The sequence below is a fragment of the Peromyscus leucopus genome, unplaced genomic scaffold (genome assembly GCF_004664715.2).
Source record: "Peromyscus leucopus breed LL Stock unplaced genomic scaffold, UCI_PerLeu_2.1 scaffold_432, whole genome shotgun sequence".
NCBI lineage: Eukaryota > Metazoa > Chordata > Mammalia > Rodentia > Cricetidae > Peromyscus > Peromyscus leucopus.
The window spans coordinates 3,556-23,323 of NW_023505324.1; the positions used below are offsets into that span (position 1 = coordinate 3,556).

Below are 19,768 nucleotides of genomic sequence, written 5' to 3' on the forward strand. Positions count from 1 at the left end.
ACTATGTATGTATAGAGTTTTCTACCTTTAATAGTAGGATTATTTCATTTTATAAATTGTTGGCTATCCCCATTCCCTGATGAGGTCACAACTAAGGGCATCATATTTCATTATTTTTTTAGAATTTCATATATCATTATAAAATCTCCCTCTCTCCCCATTCTACTTCCCACACATGTACCCAAAACCTTAAATTCCTGAGCAATTTTTCATTTACTATTTTCAAACACTCTTTTTCATTTACTGCTTTCACATACATATGTACTTGCACGCACACACACAATAGATTCTATTTGCTGTTGCTCAGCTATTCATGTGTTTGGTGATGATCATGCGGGAATAAAAACAGTTATAAGAGGTTTCATCCTGGATAAGACCAAGTCTCCATCTCTCATGAGGGCATCACTTCTAATTCAGACAGAAAGATTCATTTTATACTGTATCAATAGGATCTGCATTTGTCCTTAAAGAAATTAGGCATTATGAAATGAAGCCTTGCTCTTTAGAAAATTCTCAATTACATTTTTATTGATAAAGAATGTGGATGTTGCAAAGCTTCCATAATATACTCAAGTACGCTGTCCATAAGAAATGCTGAAGTTGCACTAACAATACTTTTGCTTTCTGCATCAGATGTGGATCAGTGTATGAAGTGTCCAGAGGACCAGTATGCCAACACAGAGCAGAACCACTGCCTCCGCAAAGATGTGACCTTTCTGGGCTTCGATGAACCCTTGGGGATGACTCTGTCCTGCATGGCCTTATTTTTGTCTGCATTCACGGTTATGGTTCTTGGGGTCTTTGTGAAATACCAAGACACTCCCATTGTGAAGGCCAATAACCTCACTCTCAGCTACATCCTGCTCATCTCCCTCATCTTCTGTTTCCTCTGTTCCTTGCTATTCATTGGCCATCCCAACTCAGCTACCTGTGTCCTGCAGCAAATAACATATGGTATTTTATTCACTGTAGCTGTTTCCACTGTGTTGGCCAAGACAATTACTGTGGTTTTGGCTTTCAAAGTCACTTCTCCTGGAAGAAGGATGAAGTGGCTCCTGGTATCAGGGGTACCTAACTACATCATTCCCTTCTGCACCATCATCCAAATTATTCTCTGTGCAATCTGGCTGGGAGTTTCTCCTCCCTCTGTTGACATTGATGCACACTCTGAGCATGGCTACATCATCATTGTGTGCAACAAGGGTTCAGTAACTGCTTTCTACTCTGTCTTGGGATACCTGGGCTCTCTGGCCCTGGGGAGCTTCACTGTAGCTTTTTTGGCCAGGAATCTCCCTGACACATTCAATGAAGCCAAATTCTTGACATTCAGCATGCTGTTGTTCTGCAGTGTCTGGGTCACTTTTCTCCCTGTCTACCACAGCTCCAAGGGGAAGATAATGATGGCTGTGGAGGTCTTCTCCATCTTAGCCTCCAGTGCAGGCTTGCTGGGATGCATCTTTGTCCCCAAGTGCTACATCATTTTAATAAGACCAGAGAGAAATTCTCTTCAAAAGTTAAGAGAGAAATCATCTTCCAGAACTCCCATTTCATAAATTTTAACTGACAACTATAGTGTTGGAACAGAACCACCTATTAGGATACAATGCAAGATGTATGCATTATCTGGTGACTCTCACTGTTTCTTCTAATGATGTTTATCAGTGTCATGTATACTACTTTTATCTGCATTGTCTCCCATAATCTTCCACTTAGCCACCTATTGTTACAAGACATGGCTATTGGACATTTGTCTGGAGTGGAAATATTCTTTGCTTTCCTAATATACAATAAGATTTGAAATAAACTCAGAGGCTTCTTTTTGATATCCAAAAAATGTGAAACTTGACAGCAATTGAGTATTGAGAAAACTGCAGGAAGTTTGTGACCTCATGTTTGCAGATGAAGGCAAAACAATGCTACCCCTTGTAGGAGGAAAACTAGAGAATCCTGATGCATCCTGGAAGTTAGAGGAGTAGAACTGAGGAGCGAGAGGGATGTTTCAATAAACAGATACTGCAGAATATTGCAGAAGCTGGAGAGATGTCTCAGTAGACACAATCATATACTGCTCTTGCAAAGTGGCTGAATTCAATACACAGCCCTCATAAAATATAGTTCACACCCACCTATAACAGTAGCTCCAAGGGATGAACACACACACACACACACACACACACACACACACACACACACACACACACGCACACACACACACACACGCACACCACACGCACATGCACTCACATATTCACACACATCTGAATCCAACCCCTTTCTGTGTCTCACTAGAAAATCAACAGGTTTCTATGGGATAATAATAAAATAAAATACACTAAAATAAAATATACTAAGATAAAATAAAAATAACACATTAAAATAAACAAAATAAACAAAGAGAAGGAAAGGAGCCCAAGAAAAGTCAGATGAATCAAAGACCCACTTGCTTGCAAACACAAATCCACCAAAATGTATAGTGATAGCCATTGTACATACTCAAAGAACCCATAGTGTAAAATGAGAGAAGAAAAAATAAGACAAAACAACACAACAAGACAAAAACAACAAAGAATCAAAAAAAACAAAAAAGGAAAACACCCTGACATGATATTGTGAGATAACAAACATCCAAAGATGCCATTGAGTTCATTTTCTGTTGCCATCTACTGTTGAACATGCATTCTACCCTCCAAAGTAGTTGGTTTCCCCAGTGAGATGCCTTTGGAGGAAACTAAACTTTCATTAGCAGCTGGGTATCAACTGGATATTGCTTCTGGGTTTGGAATGAGGCATGTATCCACTTTTCCTTTCAGCTCAGGTACCCTGCACTGGATAGTTTTTTGTCAATCTGACACAAAATAAAGTCATCTGAGAGGAGGGAACCTCAATTAAGAAAATGTTTTAAAGCTGGTGGTGGTGGTGCACACTTTAATCCCAGTACTTGGGAGGCATAGGCTGGCAGATGTCTGTGAGTTTGAGGCCAGCCTGGTCTTCAGTTGTTACAGGATAGCCAAGGCTGCATAAAGAAATCCTGTCTTAAAGCCTCCGGCCCTAGAATGAAAATATCTTCATGAGATCCAGCTATAGGGCATTTTCATAATCAGTGATTGACTTAGCAGGCCCAGCTCAAAGTGGGTGGTGACATTCCTAGGCTGGTGGTCCTGAGTTCTATAAGAAAGCAGGCTAGAGAAAGGCAGTAAGCAGCACCTTTTCATGGCCTCTGCCTCAGTTCCTGTTTGATTTTCGTCCTGGCTTCCTGCAATGATGGAGTCAAATGTGAAAGTGTATGCAAAATAAGCCTTTTCCTTTCCATCTTGGTTTTTGGCCATGTTGTTTTATTGTAGCTATAGAAACTCTAACTAAGACATGTTGGTAGCAGGAGTGGGGTCTTGCTTTATCAGACCTGAGCATGTTGTTTTGTAGGAGGACCGTGGAGGTATTTTGGAACATTGTATAAGAAAATCCTCTAAGTGTTTTATACTTGGAGAGCTGTTCCATTGTAGCTTGGAATATATAAATGTTGAGGACAATGCAGAAGATGGGAACCTGGCTTGTGAAGTTTCAGTGGGAAGTTTAAAGTGTTTATTGGGGCCATTTGCTATTTTGAATTAAGATTCTGTGGCCCTGTTGATCTGGGGCTGAATAATCAGCTATGATTAACAAAATATCTGAACTACTGAATTGAAACCTTTGTTTTACTGGGATACTCGATGCTGGTTGGCTGGAGTTGAGAAATTAGAGGTGATTAAGAAGAACCCAGCATTGCTGACTTGAAATCTTCTGACAAGTGTTTCCTGAGAGCACACGGATGCTGTATTCCAGAGGCAGTTGTATTTCAATGGCAGTCAAACTGGTGGTGTGAGCGTCACCAAGGTGGTACTGGTTTTGAAGGCGTGAATTGGTCATGGATTGCAGCTGAGGCTTGGCACTCTCTCTTTAGCCTTCTTCCACTCAGCATTCTCCTCTCCTTGTCCCACCTAAACTATCTTTCCTGCCTGGCCACCAGTCAATCAGAATTTTATTTATCCATCAATCATATCAACATATATTCACAGCATACAGGACATCCCACAACAAGGGAGAGCATGCCCTGTGGTCATAGGAATGGGAGAACTATCCCTGACCCCCATCAGCTGCAACTCTAGGGAGAGCAAACCCTATACCTCAGGAGGGAAGCACAATAGTCAACCTTGTTAGTGCAGATATGCATGAGCCAGCTGAAAAATTGTGAGCATGGGCGATCTGTTCCTATTACCCATCTGTCTTGAGGTGGCATGGGTGAAGGAGAGTTGCCTACCTCCACCAATGCCCATCAATATCTAGGGCAAGTGGGGGAGCTGCCTCTGTGGTCATAGGAGAGGGAGAGAAATACATGACCCCTACCAGTGCAACACTTGGAAGAGCAGGCCCTCCGCCTCGACAGAGCAGCACAATGGAGCCATCCTTGTTAGTGCAGGTGTGTGTGAGCCAGCCCAAAAGTTGTAAGCATGGGAGGGTTGTCCCAATTTGACATCTGGTGGAACAATCCTAGAGCTTTCCAGGCCCAGACCCAAGGATATGACTTGGCCTGCTCCACTATCCACCCCATCTATGATCTATTGGAGCTTGTGAAGGGTCCTGGCCTGTAGACCTAAAGTTTCAGGATCTCTAAAATACAGGGCAACAACAGGATATCCAGGAGGAGCCTTAGTGAGAGCCCAGCATTTTTAAGACAGCAGAAACCAAAGGCTTCGAACCAGACCAATGACTCTTTGCAATGAACACTTCCAAGTAAAGATGAATGCCTTCCCCCAGCCCACTCCCTATTCCCATCTCCTCCAGGCCAAAGACTCCCCTGAGGATTGAGTTCAACTTGGTAGATTCAGTCCAGGCTGGTCCAGTCCCCTCCTCCAGCTGAGCCAAGTGTCCCTGTATAAGTCCCATGTTCCAAACAGCCAGCTCAAGTACTAAGGACAGGTCCAGTCCCACTGCCTGGGTGCCTCCCAAACAAATCAAGCTAATCAACTGTCTCACTTATCCAGGGGGCCTGAGCCAGTTGGGGGCTCCTCAGCTATTGGTTCATAGTTCATGTGTTTCCATTCATTTGGTTATTTGTCCATGTGTTTTTCCAATCTTGGTCTCAACAATTCTCGCTCATACAACCCTCTTCTTTCTCACCAATTGGACTCCTGGAGCTCCACCTGGAGCCTGGCCATGAATCTTTGCATCCCCTTCCCTCAGTCATTGGATGAGATTTCTGGCACGACAGTTAAGGTGTTTGTATATCCTATCACCAGAGTAGGTCAGTTCTGGCACTCTCTCAACCATTGCCAGTAGTCTATTGTGGCAATATCTTTGTGGATTTCTGGGGACCTCTGTAGAACTTTGCTTCTTCCTATTCCCATGTGGTCTTCATTTATCATGGTCCCTTATTCCTTGTTCTTCCTATCTGTTCTTGATCCATCTGGAATCTCCCACTCCCCTAAGCTCTTTTTCCCTTGAAACTTGCCATTCAATACTCCCACTCATGTCCAGGTTGTCTGTGTAGATCTCATCCATTTCTCTGTCATTGGGCGATCCCTGTGTTTTCTTAGGATCCTCTTTTCTAGGTAGCCTCTCTGGAGTTGTGAGTAGCAGTCTAATCATGTTTGTTTTACATCTAGTATCCTTCTATGACTGAGTACATACCATGTTTGTCTTTCTGAGTCTGGGTTACCTCACTCAGGATGATTTTTTTTCTAGATCTATCCATTGCCTGAAATCCTCATGATGTCTTGTTTTTCTCTGCTGAGTAGTACTCCATTGTGTATATGTACCACATTTTCTTTATCCGTTCTTCAGTTGAAGGGCATCTAGGTTGTTTCCAGGTTTTGGCTATTACAAACAATGCTGATATGAACATAGCTGAGCAAGTGCCCTTATGGTATGACTGAGCATTCCTTTGGTATATGCCCGAGTGGTATAGCTGGGTCTTGGGAAGATTGATTCCCAATTTTCTAAGAAAGCACCATATTGATTTCCAAAGTGGTTGTACAAGCTTGTATTCCCACCAGCGGTGGAGGAGCGTTCCCTTAGTTCCACATCCTTCCAGCATAAGCTATTTTCAGTGTTTTTGATCTTAGCCATTCTGACAGGTGTAAGGTGGTATCTCAGGGTTGTTTTGATTTGCATTTCCCTGATGATTAGGGATGTTGAGCATTTCCTTAAATGTCTTCCAGCCATTTGAGGTTCCTCTGTTGAGATTTCTCTGTTTAGTTCTATAGCCCACTTCTTAATTGTACTCTTGTGCATTTTGATGTCTAATTTCCTGAGTTCATTACATATCTGAATATCAGCCCTCTGTCAGATGTGGGGTTGGTGATGACATTTTCCCATTCTGTAGGCTCTCACGTTGTCTAGTTGACCGTGCCCTTTGCTCTACAAAAGCTTCTCAGTTTCAAGAGGTCCCATTGATTGATTGTTTCTCTCATTGTATGTGCTACTGGTGTTTATATTTAGGAAGTGATCTCCTATGCCAAAGCATTCAAGGCCTCTTCTTAATTTCTCTTCTATCAGGTTCAGAGTAACTGGATTTATGTTGAGGTCTTTGATCCACTTGGACTTAAGTTTTGTGCACAGTGATAGATATGGATATATTTGCAGCCTTCTAAATGTTGATACCCAGTTATGCCAGCTACCATTTGTTGAAGATGCTTTCTTTTTTCCATTGTACACTTTTGGTTTCTTTGTCAAAAATTATATGTTCATATGTGTGCGGATTGATATCAGGGTCTTCAATTCGAATCCATTGGTCCACATGTCAGTTTTTATGCCAGTACCAAGATGTTTTTATTACTGTAGCTCTTTAGTAGAGCTTGAACTCAGGGATTGTGATGCTTCCAGTGGTTGTTTTATTGTATAGGATTCTTTTGGCTAATCTGGATTTTTTGTTTTTCCATATGAAGTTGAGTATTATTCTTTCCAAGTCTGTGAAGAATTGTTTGGTATTTTGATGGGGATTGCATTGAATCTGTAGATAGCTTTTGGTAAAATTTCCATTTTTACTATGTTAATCCTGCCTCTCCATGAACATGGGAGATCTTTCCATTTTCTGACATCTTCAATTTCGTTTTTCAGGGACTTAAACTTCTTGTCATATAAGTCCTTTACTTGCTTAGTTAGTGTTACCCCAAGATATTTTATATCATTTGTGGCTATTGTAAAGTGTGATGTATCTCTGATTACCTTCTCAGCCTGTTTGTAAATTGTATATAGGAGGACTATTTTTTTGGAGTTGATCTATATCCTGCTATGTTGCTCAAGTTGTTTATAAGCCTTATCAGTTCCTTGGTCAAATTTTTAGGGGCACTCATGTATACTATCATGTCATCTGCAAATAGGGAAAGCCTGACTTCTTCCTTTCCAATTTGTAGCCCCTTAATCTCCTTATGTTGTCTTATTGCTCTGGCTAGAACTTCAAGTACTATATTGAATAAGTATGGGGAGAGCAGACAGCCTTGCCTTGTTCCTAATTTTAGTGGAATCTGCTTTGAGTTTTGCCACATTGAATTTGATGTTGGCTGTTGGCTTGCTGTAAATTGCCTTTATTATGTTCCCTGTATTCCTGGTCACTCCAAGACCTTTATCATGAAGGGGTGTTGGATTTTGTCAAATGCCTTTTCTGCATCTAGTGAGATGATCATATTTTTTTTTCTTTGAGTTTGTTTATATGGTGTATTACATTGACAGACTTTCTTATGTTGAACCACCCTTGCATCCCTGGGATGAAGCCTACTTGATCATGGTGGATAATTGTTTTGAAGTGTACTTGGAGTGTGTTTGCAGTATTTTATTGAGTATTTTTGCATCAATGTTCATGAGGGAGATCGGTCTGTAGTTCTCGTTCTTTGTTGCATCTTTGTTTGATTTAGGAATCAGGGTAATTGTAGCCTCATAGAAGGAGTTTTGTAATGTTCCTTCTGTTTCTATTGTGTGGAACAATTTAAAGAATATTTGTATTAACTCTTCTTTGAAGATCTGGTAGAATTCTGTGCTGCCACCATCTGGTCCTGGGTTTTTTTTTTTTTTTTTTTTTTTTGGTTGGGAGACTGTTAATGACTGATTCTATTTCCTTGGAAGTTATTGGACTATTTAAATAGTTTATCTGGTCTTGATTTAACTTAGGTATGTGGTACCCATCCAGAAAATTATCCATTTCTTTTAGATTTTCCATTGTTGTGGAGTAGGGGTTTGTGAAGTATGACCTGAGATTCTCTGGATTTCCTCATTGTCTGTTGTTATGTCCCCCTTTTCATTTCTGATTTTGTTAATTTGGATGCTCTCTCTCTCTGTCTTTTTTTTATTAGTTTGGATAAGGGTTTGTCTATCTTGTTGATTTTCTCAAAGAACCAACTCTTTGTTTCATTAATATTTTGTATTGTTCTCTTTGTTTCTATTTTATGGATTTCAGCTCTCCATTTGATTATTTCCTGGCATCTAATTTTCTTGGGAGACTTTGTGTCTTCTTGTTCTAGAGCTTTCGGGTGTGCAGTTAAGTCACTAGTGTGAGATTTCCCTAACTTCTTTATGTGGGCATTTAGTATTATGAATTTCCGTCTTAGCACTGCTTTCATAATGTCACAAAAGTTTAGGTATGTGGTGTATTCATTTTCATTGATCTCTAGGAAGTCTTTAATTTCTTTCTTCATTTCTTCCTTAATCTATTGGTGATTCAGTTGAGCATTATTCAGTTTCCATGAGATTGTATGTTTTCTGTAGTTTTTGTTGTTGTTGAAATCTAACTTTAAACCATGGTGGTCTGATAGAACACAGAAGGTTATTCCAGTTGTTTTGTGTCTGTTGAGATTTGCTTTGTGGCCAAGTATGTGTTCTATTTTAGAGAAGGTTCCATGGGTTGTTGAGAAGAAGGTGTATTCTTTTTTGTAAGGATGGAATGTTCTATAGATATCACTTAAGTCCATTTGAGTCATAACATCAGTTAAGTCCTTTATTTCTCTTCGATTTGGGAGATCAGTCCAGTGTTGAAAGTGGGGTGTTGAAATCTGCCACTATGAATGTGTGAGGTTTGAGGTGTGATTTAATCTTTAATAATGTTTTTTTTTTTACATATGTGGGTGCCCTTTTGTTTGGGGCATAAATGTTCAGAATTGAAACTTCATCTTGGTGCATCTTTTTTGTGATGAATATGTAATGCCCTTCTTGATCTCTTTTGATATATTTTAGTTTGAAGTCTATTTTTCTGGTTACTAGAATGGCTACACCTGTTTGCTTCTTAAGACCATTTCATTGGAAAGTCTTTTCTCAGCCTTTTATTCTTTGGTAGTGTTTATCTTTGAATTTGAGTTGTCTTTCTTGTATGCAGCATAAAAATGGGTCCTGCTTTCATATTCATTCTTGTGGTGGTAATCTAATTGTACTGAAATATTATTTTGATTGTATGTTAATAAATAAAGTTGTCCAGGGGTCAGAGCTATTAGAGCCATAGCAAGAGTGTGGCGGTGGTGGCACATGCCTTTAATCCCATAAGATCTCTGTGTGTTCAGGGATATAGCCAGCATTGGAGACATATGCCTTTAAAGACCTAGGGGGCTGTACATTCAGACAGTGACGAGGCAGTCATGTGTTTGGCTTTACAAGCAATGAGAAGGCAGAACAACATACTATAAAAAAATGAACCGACAGGAAGTAGGTCTCTTTCGCGAAGCTGGGACAGCAGGAGGAAGGGTGAGATTTTAGCTCTGAGCTCTGACCTCTCGGCTTTCTCTTTTACATTGTTTCTGTGTTTCTTATTTAATAAGATGGTTGGTTACATCTATAACTCGTGCCCAACATGACAAGAATCCATTAAAAACTGCTTGGCTTGGCGGCAGGTCCGCTTTCCCGCAAGGGCGGCAGGCGGTCCGCGGCAGCGGCGGCGGCAGCACGTGACGGCCGGCGGCGATTGGCTTCTTAGTCCGAGCAGCGGCTTCTTAGCCTGGGTCTAGTTCTGCTTGACCTCAGGCTGGACTATCGGTGAACTGCTTGCTTAAATCCTGCTTGCTTAAAGCCAGTGCTACAAACAACTCAGAGTTGCCCTGCTGAACAGGGCCCTGCCTGTAAAGCCAACGCACGTGGTCGTAGCTTAAGGAAGCCAGACCCAAGCCTTGACTCGGCACAAGAGGGAACACGTGGCTGCATTTAAACTGTAGCCAGCTACGCTTTCTTGCTCTCTCTCTCTCTCTCTCTCTCTCTCTCTCTCTCTCTCTCTCTCTCTTTCTCTTTGGATTTACACCTGGGACACTAGGTGGCTGCTTTGAAAATCCCCTCGGATTTCTACTGTTCTACGCAGATTTGGTAAGTCATAACATATCAGATATTTTAAAGGAAACTATCTAAAAGAGAATTTTTTTCCACATTAAAAAACAAATGGGTTTTATGTGTACATTGGAAGAAAATTGGTTTTTGTTCGAAATTTTAGGCAGTCTGACAATGGAACAACTATATAATATTAGTATTGGTGGAATTACAAGAACAGGGCACAATAACTGATGATCTTCCAAAGACACCAACAGCTCTACCTTTAAAATGGTTAACGGACAAGCCTGTATGGGTCCAGCAATGGCCTTTAACAACAGAGAAACTCCAGGCTTTAGAAGAGCTGGTAGAAGAACAGTTAAATGCTCAGCATATTGAAGAATCAACCAGCCCTTGGAATTCTCCTGTATTTGTTATTAAAAAGAAATCTGGTAAATGGAGAATGGTAACAGACCTTAGAGCAATTAACAAAGTAATTCAGCCAATGGGCTCTCTACAATCTGGGATTCCTTTGCCTACTCTGTTACCAAAAGGATGGCCTCTCATAGTTATTGATTTAAAAGACTGTTTCTTTTCAATACCCTTACAAGAAAAAGACAGAGAAAGATTTGCTTTTACAGTGCCTACTTATAATAATTCTCAACCGGTTAAAAGATTTCAATGGAGGGTCCTCCTCAGGGAATGTTGAATAGCCCAACTCTGTGCCAATATTTTGTACAACAGCCATTGGAAGTGATACATAAAAGATTTCCTAAATCTATAATTTATCATTATATGGATGATATTTTACTAGCTGACTCAAATGCAGATACTTTAGAAATAATATTTGAAGAAGTAAAGAAAATTTTGCCTTGCTGGGGATTACAAATTGCTCCTGAAAAGATACAAAGAGGAGATTCTATTAATTATTTAGGATATAAAATAGAGCTACAAAAAATTAGACCCCAAAAGGTGCAAATTTGGAGAGATAGACTACAGACTCTTAATGACTTTCAAAGATTATTTGGAGATATTTCTCATCTACGAACTATTGTTGGGGTAAAAAATGATGAACTGACTAATTTGTTCAGAACCTTAGAAGGTGACAAGGACTTAAATAGTCCAAGAGAATTATCACCTGAAGCTGAGAAAGAATTGGCCTTGGTAAAAAAGAAAGTGCATGAAGGACACGTGGATCGTATTGATCCAAAGCTGGATTGCATTTTGGTTATTTTACCGTCTAGGCATTCTCCTACTGGAATATTAATGCAGAGGGAAGATATTATATTGGAATGGATATTTTTACCAAATAAACCAAATAAAAAATTAAAAACTTATGTGGAAAAAATCTCTGACTTGATTTACAAAGGAAAACTGAGACTTCGTCAATTAGCAGGCATAGACCCAGCAGAAATTGTCGTACCATTAACTAAGGAGGACATTGAAAAATTATGGACAGAAAGTGAACCTTGGCAAAGAGTTTGCAGTAATTTTTTGGGAGAAATTAACAGCAAATATCCCAAAAGCAATAGAATTGATCTTATAAAGAGAGCTGATTGGATCTTGCCTCGAATTGTACGGCAAAAACCCATATCTGGAGTTCGTATATTTTATACAGATGCCAACAAAGAAGGAAAGGCAGGTTACAAATCAGAAAATTTAAGTAAAGTGGTTCAAAGTCCGTATAATTCAGTTCAAAAATCAGAATTGTATGCTATTCTATTGGTATTAATGGATTTTTCAGAACCTCTCAACATAGTAACTGACTCTCAGTATGCTGAAAGAGTGGTGTTACATATTGAGACTGCAGAATTTATCCCTGATGCTTCAGAATTAACTTCACTATTTATTCAATTACAAGATACAATCAGGAAAAGGAATCATCCTTTATATATAACTCACATTCGATCCCATACTGGTCTGCCAGACCCTCTAGCACAAGGCAATGATGAGATTGATAAATTATTGATAGGAAATGTGCTGGAGGCCTCAGAATTTCATAAAAAACATCACGTCAATAGTAAAGGTTTAAAAAAGGATTTTTCCATAACCTGGCAACAAGCCAAAGAAATAGTAAAGAAATGTCCTACTTGTTCCTTCTACAATCAAACGCCATTACCAGCAGGATGTAACCCAAAGGGTACTCAGAGAAATGAAATCTGGCAGATGGACGTGTTTCACTTTGCAGAATTTGGAAAATTGAAATATGTACACCACACTATCAATACTTATTCAGGATTTCAATGGGCAACTGCTTTGAGTTCTGAAAAAGCTGATTCTGTAATCACTCATTTGCTAGAAGTTATGGCCATCATGGGTATACCTGCACAAATCAAAACTGACAATGCTCCATCATATGTCTCTGTTAAAATGAAACAGTTTTTTGCTTATTACAATATAAAGCATATTACAGGCATACCACATAATCCTACAGGTCAAGCAGTTATAGAAAGATCAAACAGAACTCTAAAGGATATGCTAAATAAACAGAAATGGGTAACAAAAACCCCCAGAAATAGACTGCATAATGCTCTTCTAACTTTGAATTTTCTGAATGCCAATGAGAAAGGAACAACAGCTGCAGAGAGACATTGGATAATAGAAAAAACTACAGAATTAAATCAGCCTATATACTTTAAGGATGTGCTGACCTCAGAATGGAAACCAGGGTATGTATTACATTGGGGACGAGGTTTTGCTTTTGTTTCTACAGGAGAAGATAAGCTGTGGGTACCATCAAAATTGATAAAGGTTCGATTTGAACAAGAGAGACCTCTTAATTGAGGAGGTGATAGTTCATCAACCAGCATGAACATCCAATTTAAACTAACTTGTATCAATAACACATGCCTTTTCATTTAATCAGATAATAACTTGTCAAAAGGAAACATCCCCAAAATTAGTCTTGGGGAAAGGTTTTTGTTTTTGTCTTTTAGGAGAATGAAGGTTAAGGAATCTGAAGAACACTGGACAAATGAGACAACTGAAGAAAAGTGACAAATCATCTATCCCAAGAAACAGAGTGAAACGGTGTATGGGTATATATTATCTAAAAAAAAATTTTATGTCTTCCTAAATGTTTGTTTCTGCTTTTCTCTAAAGATTTAACACTATTGGTCTTCTAACAGTCCCAGTTCAATTAAAATTTAAAGCTGACTTTGGAGTTGGAGAATGGCTCTCTCCTTCTTTAAAATCAAGCATGTTGTTAAAAGGAAAATGCAAACTCCCTGTATCATGCCAGAATAAGAGCCATCTTCTGCTATGGTACAGGACAAAAGCAAAATTAATTAAGGGACTATTCTATTACTAATCTCAACTCTTTGATTCTATTCTGATTCTTTAAACTTTTCTCAAAGTATAAATTTTATATCAAAATTTACAAGATTAATATATATATACATTTTAAACTTTGTTAAGATATGAATGGTCACAGAGAGTACTAACTAATTCTAGAAAAAAAGCTAGCTGCATATATATGTTTTTGTGTTCGAGTCTCTTATCAGTTTTCTGCAGGAAATCATAGCCAGGCCTAACATCAACTGAAGTCTCCAGAAAGAAGATGGGGCCCCACAACAACAACAATTCCACGTGGACAATAATAATATCATTAAGCTGACAAACATCATCCATAGATCAGCTTTGAACTACAAGGTGCTCAGAGCAAATTTGAGATGACTAGCTGAGATGATCCAGTCTCAAAGACTACTTGAATAAGGACTTGAGATAAACCCTGAACTTTGGCATTATACACAGACTGGATAATGAAGGATATAGCTACCTCTCCTAGAATTTGACAATTAACCTAAAATTTTTCTTTCAGGATAAAGAAAACTTCGCCCATACCCAGCAGGAAGCAATTTTAAGAATACGACGCCCACATTCCCAAAGAGGTGGTGTGGGGCGGGTGGTTTTTTGGTCTTTTTAATGGGTTTTGGGTCTGGGATAATTTTCAGTATTTAAGGGGGTTGGTTACAAGTTATTGTCAAGGGTTAGGAAAAAGGCTAAGCAAAGGAGATTAGATTTAAAGTTCTTGTTTAAAAAAAAAAGAGAGAAAGAAAGAAAGAAAAGTAAAAGACAATTACTAGTTTTAAATACTTTACATTGGATTGAATTGTTTTATATTGTATACAAATTTGAAACTGATATTGTTAGAAAATGCTATATGTATATTTCTAATTGTATTTATTCCATCCATTTAACAATGTAATGCAAATTTCTGATCCTTGAATGTTATTATTATCAACTATTAGGATATAAAGAAATGAAAGCTAGTAGTTAGACATTATCATAGAACTTGTAGTCATATTAGATATGTTTTAAAAATTGAGCAGAGATGTTTTAGACAGGTCATCTTCAAACCCTTCAGAGATCTACAGAATATGGCATTTAAAATGTTTTAATAACTTAGAAAATTTTTCTTTTTTGAGACATGTCGGCTCTTGGCAGTACCAATCTACTTTAGAGAAAATATGGGCATTGAATAAACTGCATATGGAGTCAACTTTCATTCTGGCAAAAGTTAGCCACTGGACAACAAAGTATCCTCGAATCAACAGGACAAAATGGACAGACAGATCACGAAACAAGGGATTACTGATTCTTGCACAAAACAAGTGTGGTTATGGCTTTATCAAAAGGCATCTTCTGAGGCCAGGACAATATGGCCCCATCCCTGAAGTGGCCTTCGCATCCGGAAAAGGTACAGTGCCCTTTTCTTCGAAGGCAGCTTAACAGGCAGAGGGCCGATGGATTCTGTTGTACAATGGAACAGCAGCTGAAAGCTCATGCCTCTCAAAAGTAGACTGGCATTTAATAGAGGGATGTGGAGAAGAAGGGGATGCTGAGATGAAGCCATATATACACAGCCAAGAAGAATGGACAGCTGAATTAAAAAACTGTCAACAATTTCCAGAATTTAAAATCCTGAATCATGACAGGACACTAGTGGAATTCAGGTGTTTCTGGTACGTGGACTGCTCTCACCCAATGTGAGGTTGAACTGTTGACCTTGTGTACATCCTACTTCACAAATGAGTCTGTCAGATACACTAAGCCTATAGGCTGAAGATGATGCCCCAACACTTCAGAGAAACCTCAGGTGACTGCCCAGGCAGCTGGCTGTTTCTGTCAACTCACAAAAATTTTTGGAAGTTGCTTGCATGCACTTCCTGTTTTTATTTTTGTTAGCTAATATTATTCCCTTCTTGGGTCTCTGAGGGAGTTGAAGATTAGTTACTTATGGTTGAAAATAGTTAGTTATAGTTGAAAATTAATTAGGATAGAAAGTGCATTAGATACATCTTGGATTTACCAAAATAGGATAGATAATGGAATTATTTTCTCTGATTTGTCAAATACCTGTTTAGGTATTTATTACTTGTATATATTGTATATAGTTATTGTACTTTTGTATATAGTTTTTCTTTTGTTAGTTATAACCTTTTGCTTTTTTTCTTTTTATTAAAATAGAAAAGGGGAAATGTGGTGGTAATCTAATTGTACTGAAATATTATTTTGATTGTATGTTAATAAATAAAGTTGTCCGGGGGTCAGAGCTATTAGAGCCATAGCAAGAGTGTGGCGGTGGTGGCACACGCCTTTAATCCCATAAGATCTCTGTGTGTTCAGGGATATAGCCAGCATTGGAGACATATGCCTTTAAGACCTAGGGGACTGTACATTCAGACAGTGACGAGGCAGTCATGTGTTTGGGTTTACAACCAATGAGAAGGCAGAACAACATACTATAAAAAAATGAACCGACAGGAAGTAGGTCTCTTTCGCGAAGCTGGGACAGCAGGAGGAAGGGTGAGGTTTTAGCTCTGAGCTCTGACCTCTCGGCTTTCTCTTTTACATTGTTTCTTATTTAATAAGACGGTTGGTTACATCTATACATTTTGTTAGCCTGTGTCTTTTTATAAGTGAATTAATCCATTGATATTAAAGGATATTAATGACCAGTGATTGTTCATTCCTGTTATTTTTTGGTGGTATTGTGTCTGTTCTTCTCTTCTTTTGGGTTTACTGCTGTGGCTTTATTTATTGCCTGTGTTTGTGAGGGTGTATCTGACTTCCTTAGTTTGGAATTTTCCTTGTAGTGCTTTCTGTAGGGCTGGGTTTGTGGATATGTATTGTTTAAATCTGGCTTTGTCTTGGAATGTCTTCTTCACTCTGTCTATGATGATTGAATGTTTTGCTGGGTATATTAGTCTAGGCTGGCATCCATGGTCTCTTAGTGTCTGCATTTCAATTTTCCAGGTCCTTCTGGCTTTCAAAGTCTCCATTGAGAAATTGGGTGTTATTCTGATGGGGTTGTCTTTATATGTCACTTGGCCTTTTTCCTTTGCTGTTCTTAATATTCTTTCTTTATTCTGTACATTTAGTTGTTTAATTATTATGTGGTGAGGGGACTTTTTTAGGGGGTCTAGTCTGTTTGGTATTCTATAGGCTTCTTGTATCTTCATAGGCATTTCCTTCTTTAAGTTGGGAAAATTTTCTTCTTTGATCTTTTTTAATATATTTTCTGAGCCTTTGAGTTGGTATTCTTCTCCTTCCTTTCTCCTATTATTTGTAGCTTTGGTCTTTTCATGGTGACCCAAATTACTTGGACATTTTGAGTCATGACTTTGTTGGCTTTCATATTTTCTTTGACTGATGAATCTATTTCTTCTACCGTGTCTTTAACACCAGAGTTACTCTCTTGCATCTTTTGCATTCTGTTGGTTATTCTTGCATCTGAAGTTCTTGTTCGTTTACTCAGATTTTCTATTTCCAGCATTCCCTTTTTTTTGTCTTCTTCATTTTTTCTATTTCCCTTTTCAGGTCTTGGACTGTTTCCCTCACCTATTTCTTTGCTTTTTCATGATTTTCTTTCATGGATGTATTGTTTACTTCTGCTTTATTTGTCCTTTCCTCTAGTTTTTATGGCATTCTTCCCATTTTTTGTTTGACTTCTCAATTTCTTTATTAATTTCCCCACTTTTTTGTTTGTCTGTTCCTCAATTTCATTTTTGATTTCTTCTTTATATGCCTCTAGCCTCTTCATGATGTTATTCATAAGGTTGCTTTCTTCTACTTCTTCCATTTTGTGATGTTCAGGTCTAGCTGTTGGAGGAGGGCTAGGTTCTGGTGATGCTGTATTGTTGTTGTTGTTGTTGTATGTACTTCTGCCTTGACATTTGCCCATCTCCTCATCTAATAGGTATAAGAGGTGCCTGTGTCTGAGCGAGTTACTGTTGGTCCATTCTGTGCTTGTTGTGTCTGTGTCTCAGCGGACCCTTCTGGGTCTAATCTCAGCCTTTAGTCTGATTGGAGCAGGCAGCTTCTGTGTCTCAGGGAGCTTCTCTTGGGTTAACTCAAGCTAGTTGATTCTGTGACTCATGGATTCATTCTTGGTCTTATCAGGGCTCTTGGTCCAGTCACAGCTGACAGATTCTATGTTTCAGGAAGCCTCTCTTGGTCCAATGAGAGGTGGCAGATTCTACTTCTTAGAAAGCCATTCTTAGTCTAATGAGGGCTGGCCAATTCCCTGTCTCCTGAGGTTACTCTTGGTATAATGCCAGCTCTTTGTCCAATGAGATCTCTCTCTCTCTCTAGGCCCAAGGAGAGCTCTCTCTCTCTCTCTCTCTCTCTCTCTCTCTCTCTCTCTCTCTCTCTCTCTCTCTCTCGGCTGGATGAGAGCTGGGGATTGGTTTCCAAGCCTCAGGAAGTGGCTGGGGTCTTGAGCAGATAGGTGTGGGGCAGGGAGTATAGATTGCAGGGTCCACTGGGGGGTCTTTGAGAAGGGGACCCTTCCTGCAGGAGCCCTGCCAGCTGGCTGGCATCTGGGCTGAGCTGGGCTGGTGTTCCTGGGGAAAGACTGGGTCCCAGGGATAGGGTCCTAGGGGCAGGCCTCCCTGGGTGTGAACAGAGTCACTCACCTGTGGGCCAAATGAGAGCTGGGGCTCGGTTTCCAAGCCTCAGGAAGTCATCACTTCCTCTCTATTTGTCCCTCTCACTCTCTCTACACTGAGTTTTTTTTTTCAGACATTTTGAAGTGCACTAAAAATAAAAACATCATATTTTATTTTCAAATTAATTATTTTCAGCACCAAAAACTACAGTGTTTTGTTTTGTTTTGTTTTTAAATCCATGGCCAGGCCCCAAGTGGAGCTCCAGGAGTCCAATTGGCAAGAAAAAGGAGGGATTGTATGAGAGAGAATTGTTGAGACCATGATTGGAAAAAGCACAGGGACAAATAGCCAAACGAATGGAAACACATGAACTATGAACCAATAGCTGAAGAGCCCCCAGCTGGATCAGGCCCTCTGGATAAGTGAGACAGTTAATTAGCTTGATCTGTTTGGGAGGCATCCAGGCAGTGGGACCTAGACCTGTCCTTAGTGCATGAGCTGGCTGTTTGGAACCTGGGGCTTATGCAGGGACCCTTGGCTCAGCCTGGGAGGAGGGGACTGGACCTGCCTGGACTGAATCTATCAGGTTGAACTCAATTCCCAGGGGAGTCTTTGCCCAGGAGGAGATGGGAATGTGGGGTGGGCTGGGGGGAAGGATGGGGGTTGGGGTGGGGAAGGGGTGGGAGGGGGAAAACAAGGGAATCCGAGAATGATATGTAAAAATTAAGTTAAATTATAAAATTTTAAAAAATAGAAGAGAAATGCTGGAATCTCCTTAGCTCTTTTGTGATGAATAATAAACCTCTTTACTTTACCCACAAAAAAATTTAATTATTTTTCAGCACCAAAAACTACAGTGTTTTGTTTTTAATCCATTTTGTTTCATGTGTATGAATGATTTGCCTCCACACACGTCATCACATGCATCAGTGCCCTAAGAAGCCAGAAGAGGGCACCAGATCCCCTGGAACTCGAGGTACAGAAGGGTGTAAGCTGTGCTGTGTTCAGAATGGAACCTGGGCCTAGCAGGACAACGCTGGATAATCTGGACAATTCTGGGCAGCCCTTGTGGTTCCCACTCCTGCCTTTCAGCTTCCCTCTAATGACGTCACTCAAGCCTTAGCCTGTGCAGAGTGGAGTGAGGGACCCACAAGACATGTTTTACCTTTAAGAAGGAAAACTTGTCCCCCTGTTGTAGATCCATGCAGAGTGTCCCTCCATCCTTGAACAAACTTTTTATGGCAACTGATCGAGAGTCTTACTCTTTTAATTTATTCTTGTTTTAAGCATATCCAAGGCATTTAATATCGATACAGTTCATAGCTATATCAGGGTCTAACTCCAGACAATGTAGTATTGCAGATGAGATGTTTGGTTTCCCTAAAGCATTTGAAATGTATGTACTATGAAGAGGATGGGAAGGATGTGTGAGGCCAGCTGGATGACAGGGTCCTACATTTTACCCCAGGGTGCTCTTGAGGAGTGATGGATAAAGGATTTAGATAGAAGGATAGAGGGGAAAGAAACAGAAACACAAGATAGCGTTGAGAAAGCCTGGATCCTAATCCACTGGCCCTTTCTGTCTCTTCTAAAGGGATATTTATAGGAATTCCATGGGGTGGAGCGTA

General features: G+C 39.6%; 1 protein-coding gene across 1 annotated transcript; it reads left to right on the top strand.

The window, feature by feature from the left end:
• The first annotated feature begins 371 nt into the window (after nt 1-371).
• LOC114699020 (vomeronasal type-2 receptor 116-like) lies at nt 372-1,581 on the top strand. Its single transcript, XM_028877931.2, has one exon. It carries the CDS (start codon nt 648-650, stop codon nt 1,551-1,553), a length of 906 nt encoding a protein of 301 aa, XP_028733764.2. The 5' UTR covers nt 372-647; the 3' UTR covers nt 1,554-1,581.
• Nucleotides 1,582-19,768: the final 18,187 nt, after the last annotated feature.

Bases quoted from the DNA above. Each gene is read 5' to 3' on its own strand.
- LOC114699020 (XM_028877931.2), top strand. From the start codon at position 648: ATGAAGTGTCCAGAGGACCAGTATGCCAACACAGAGCAGAACCACTGC.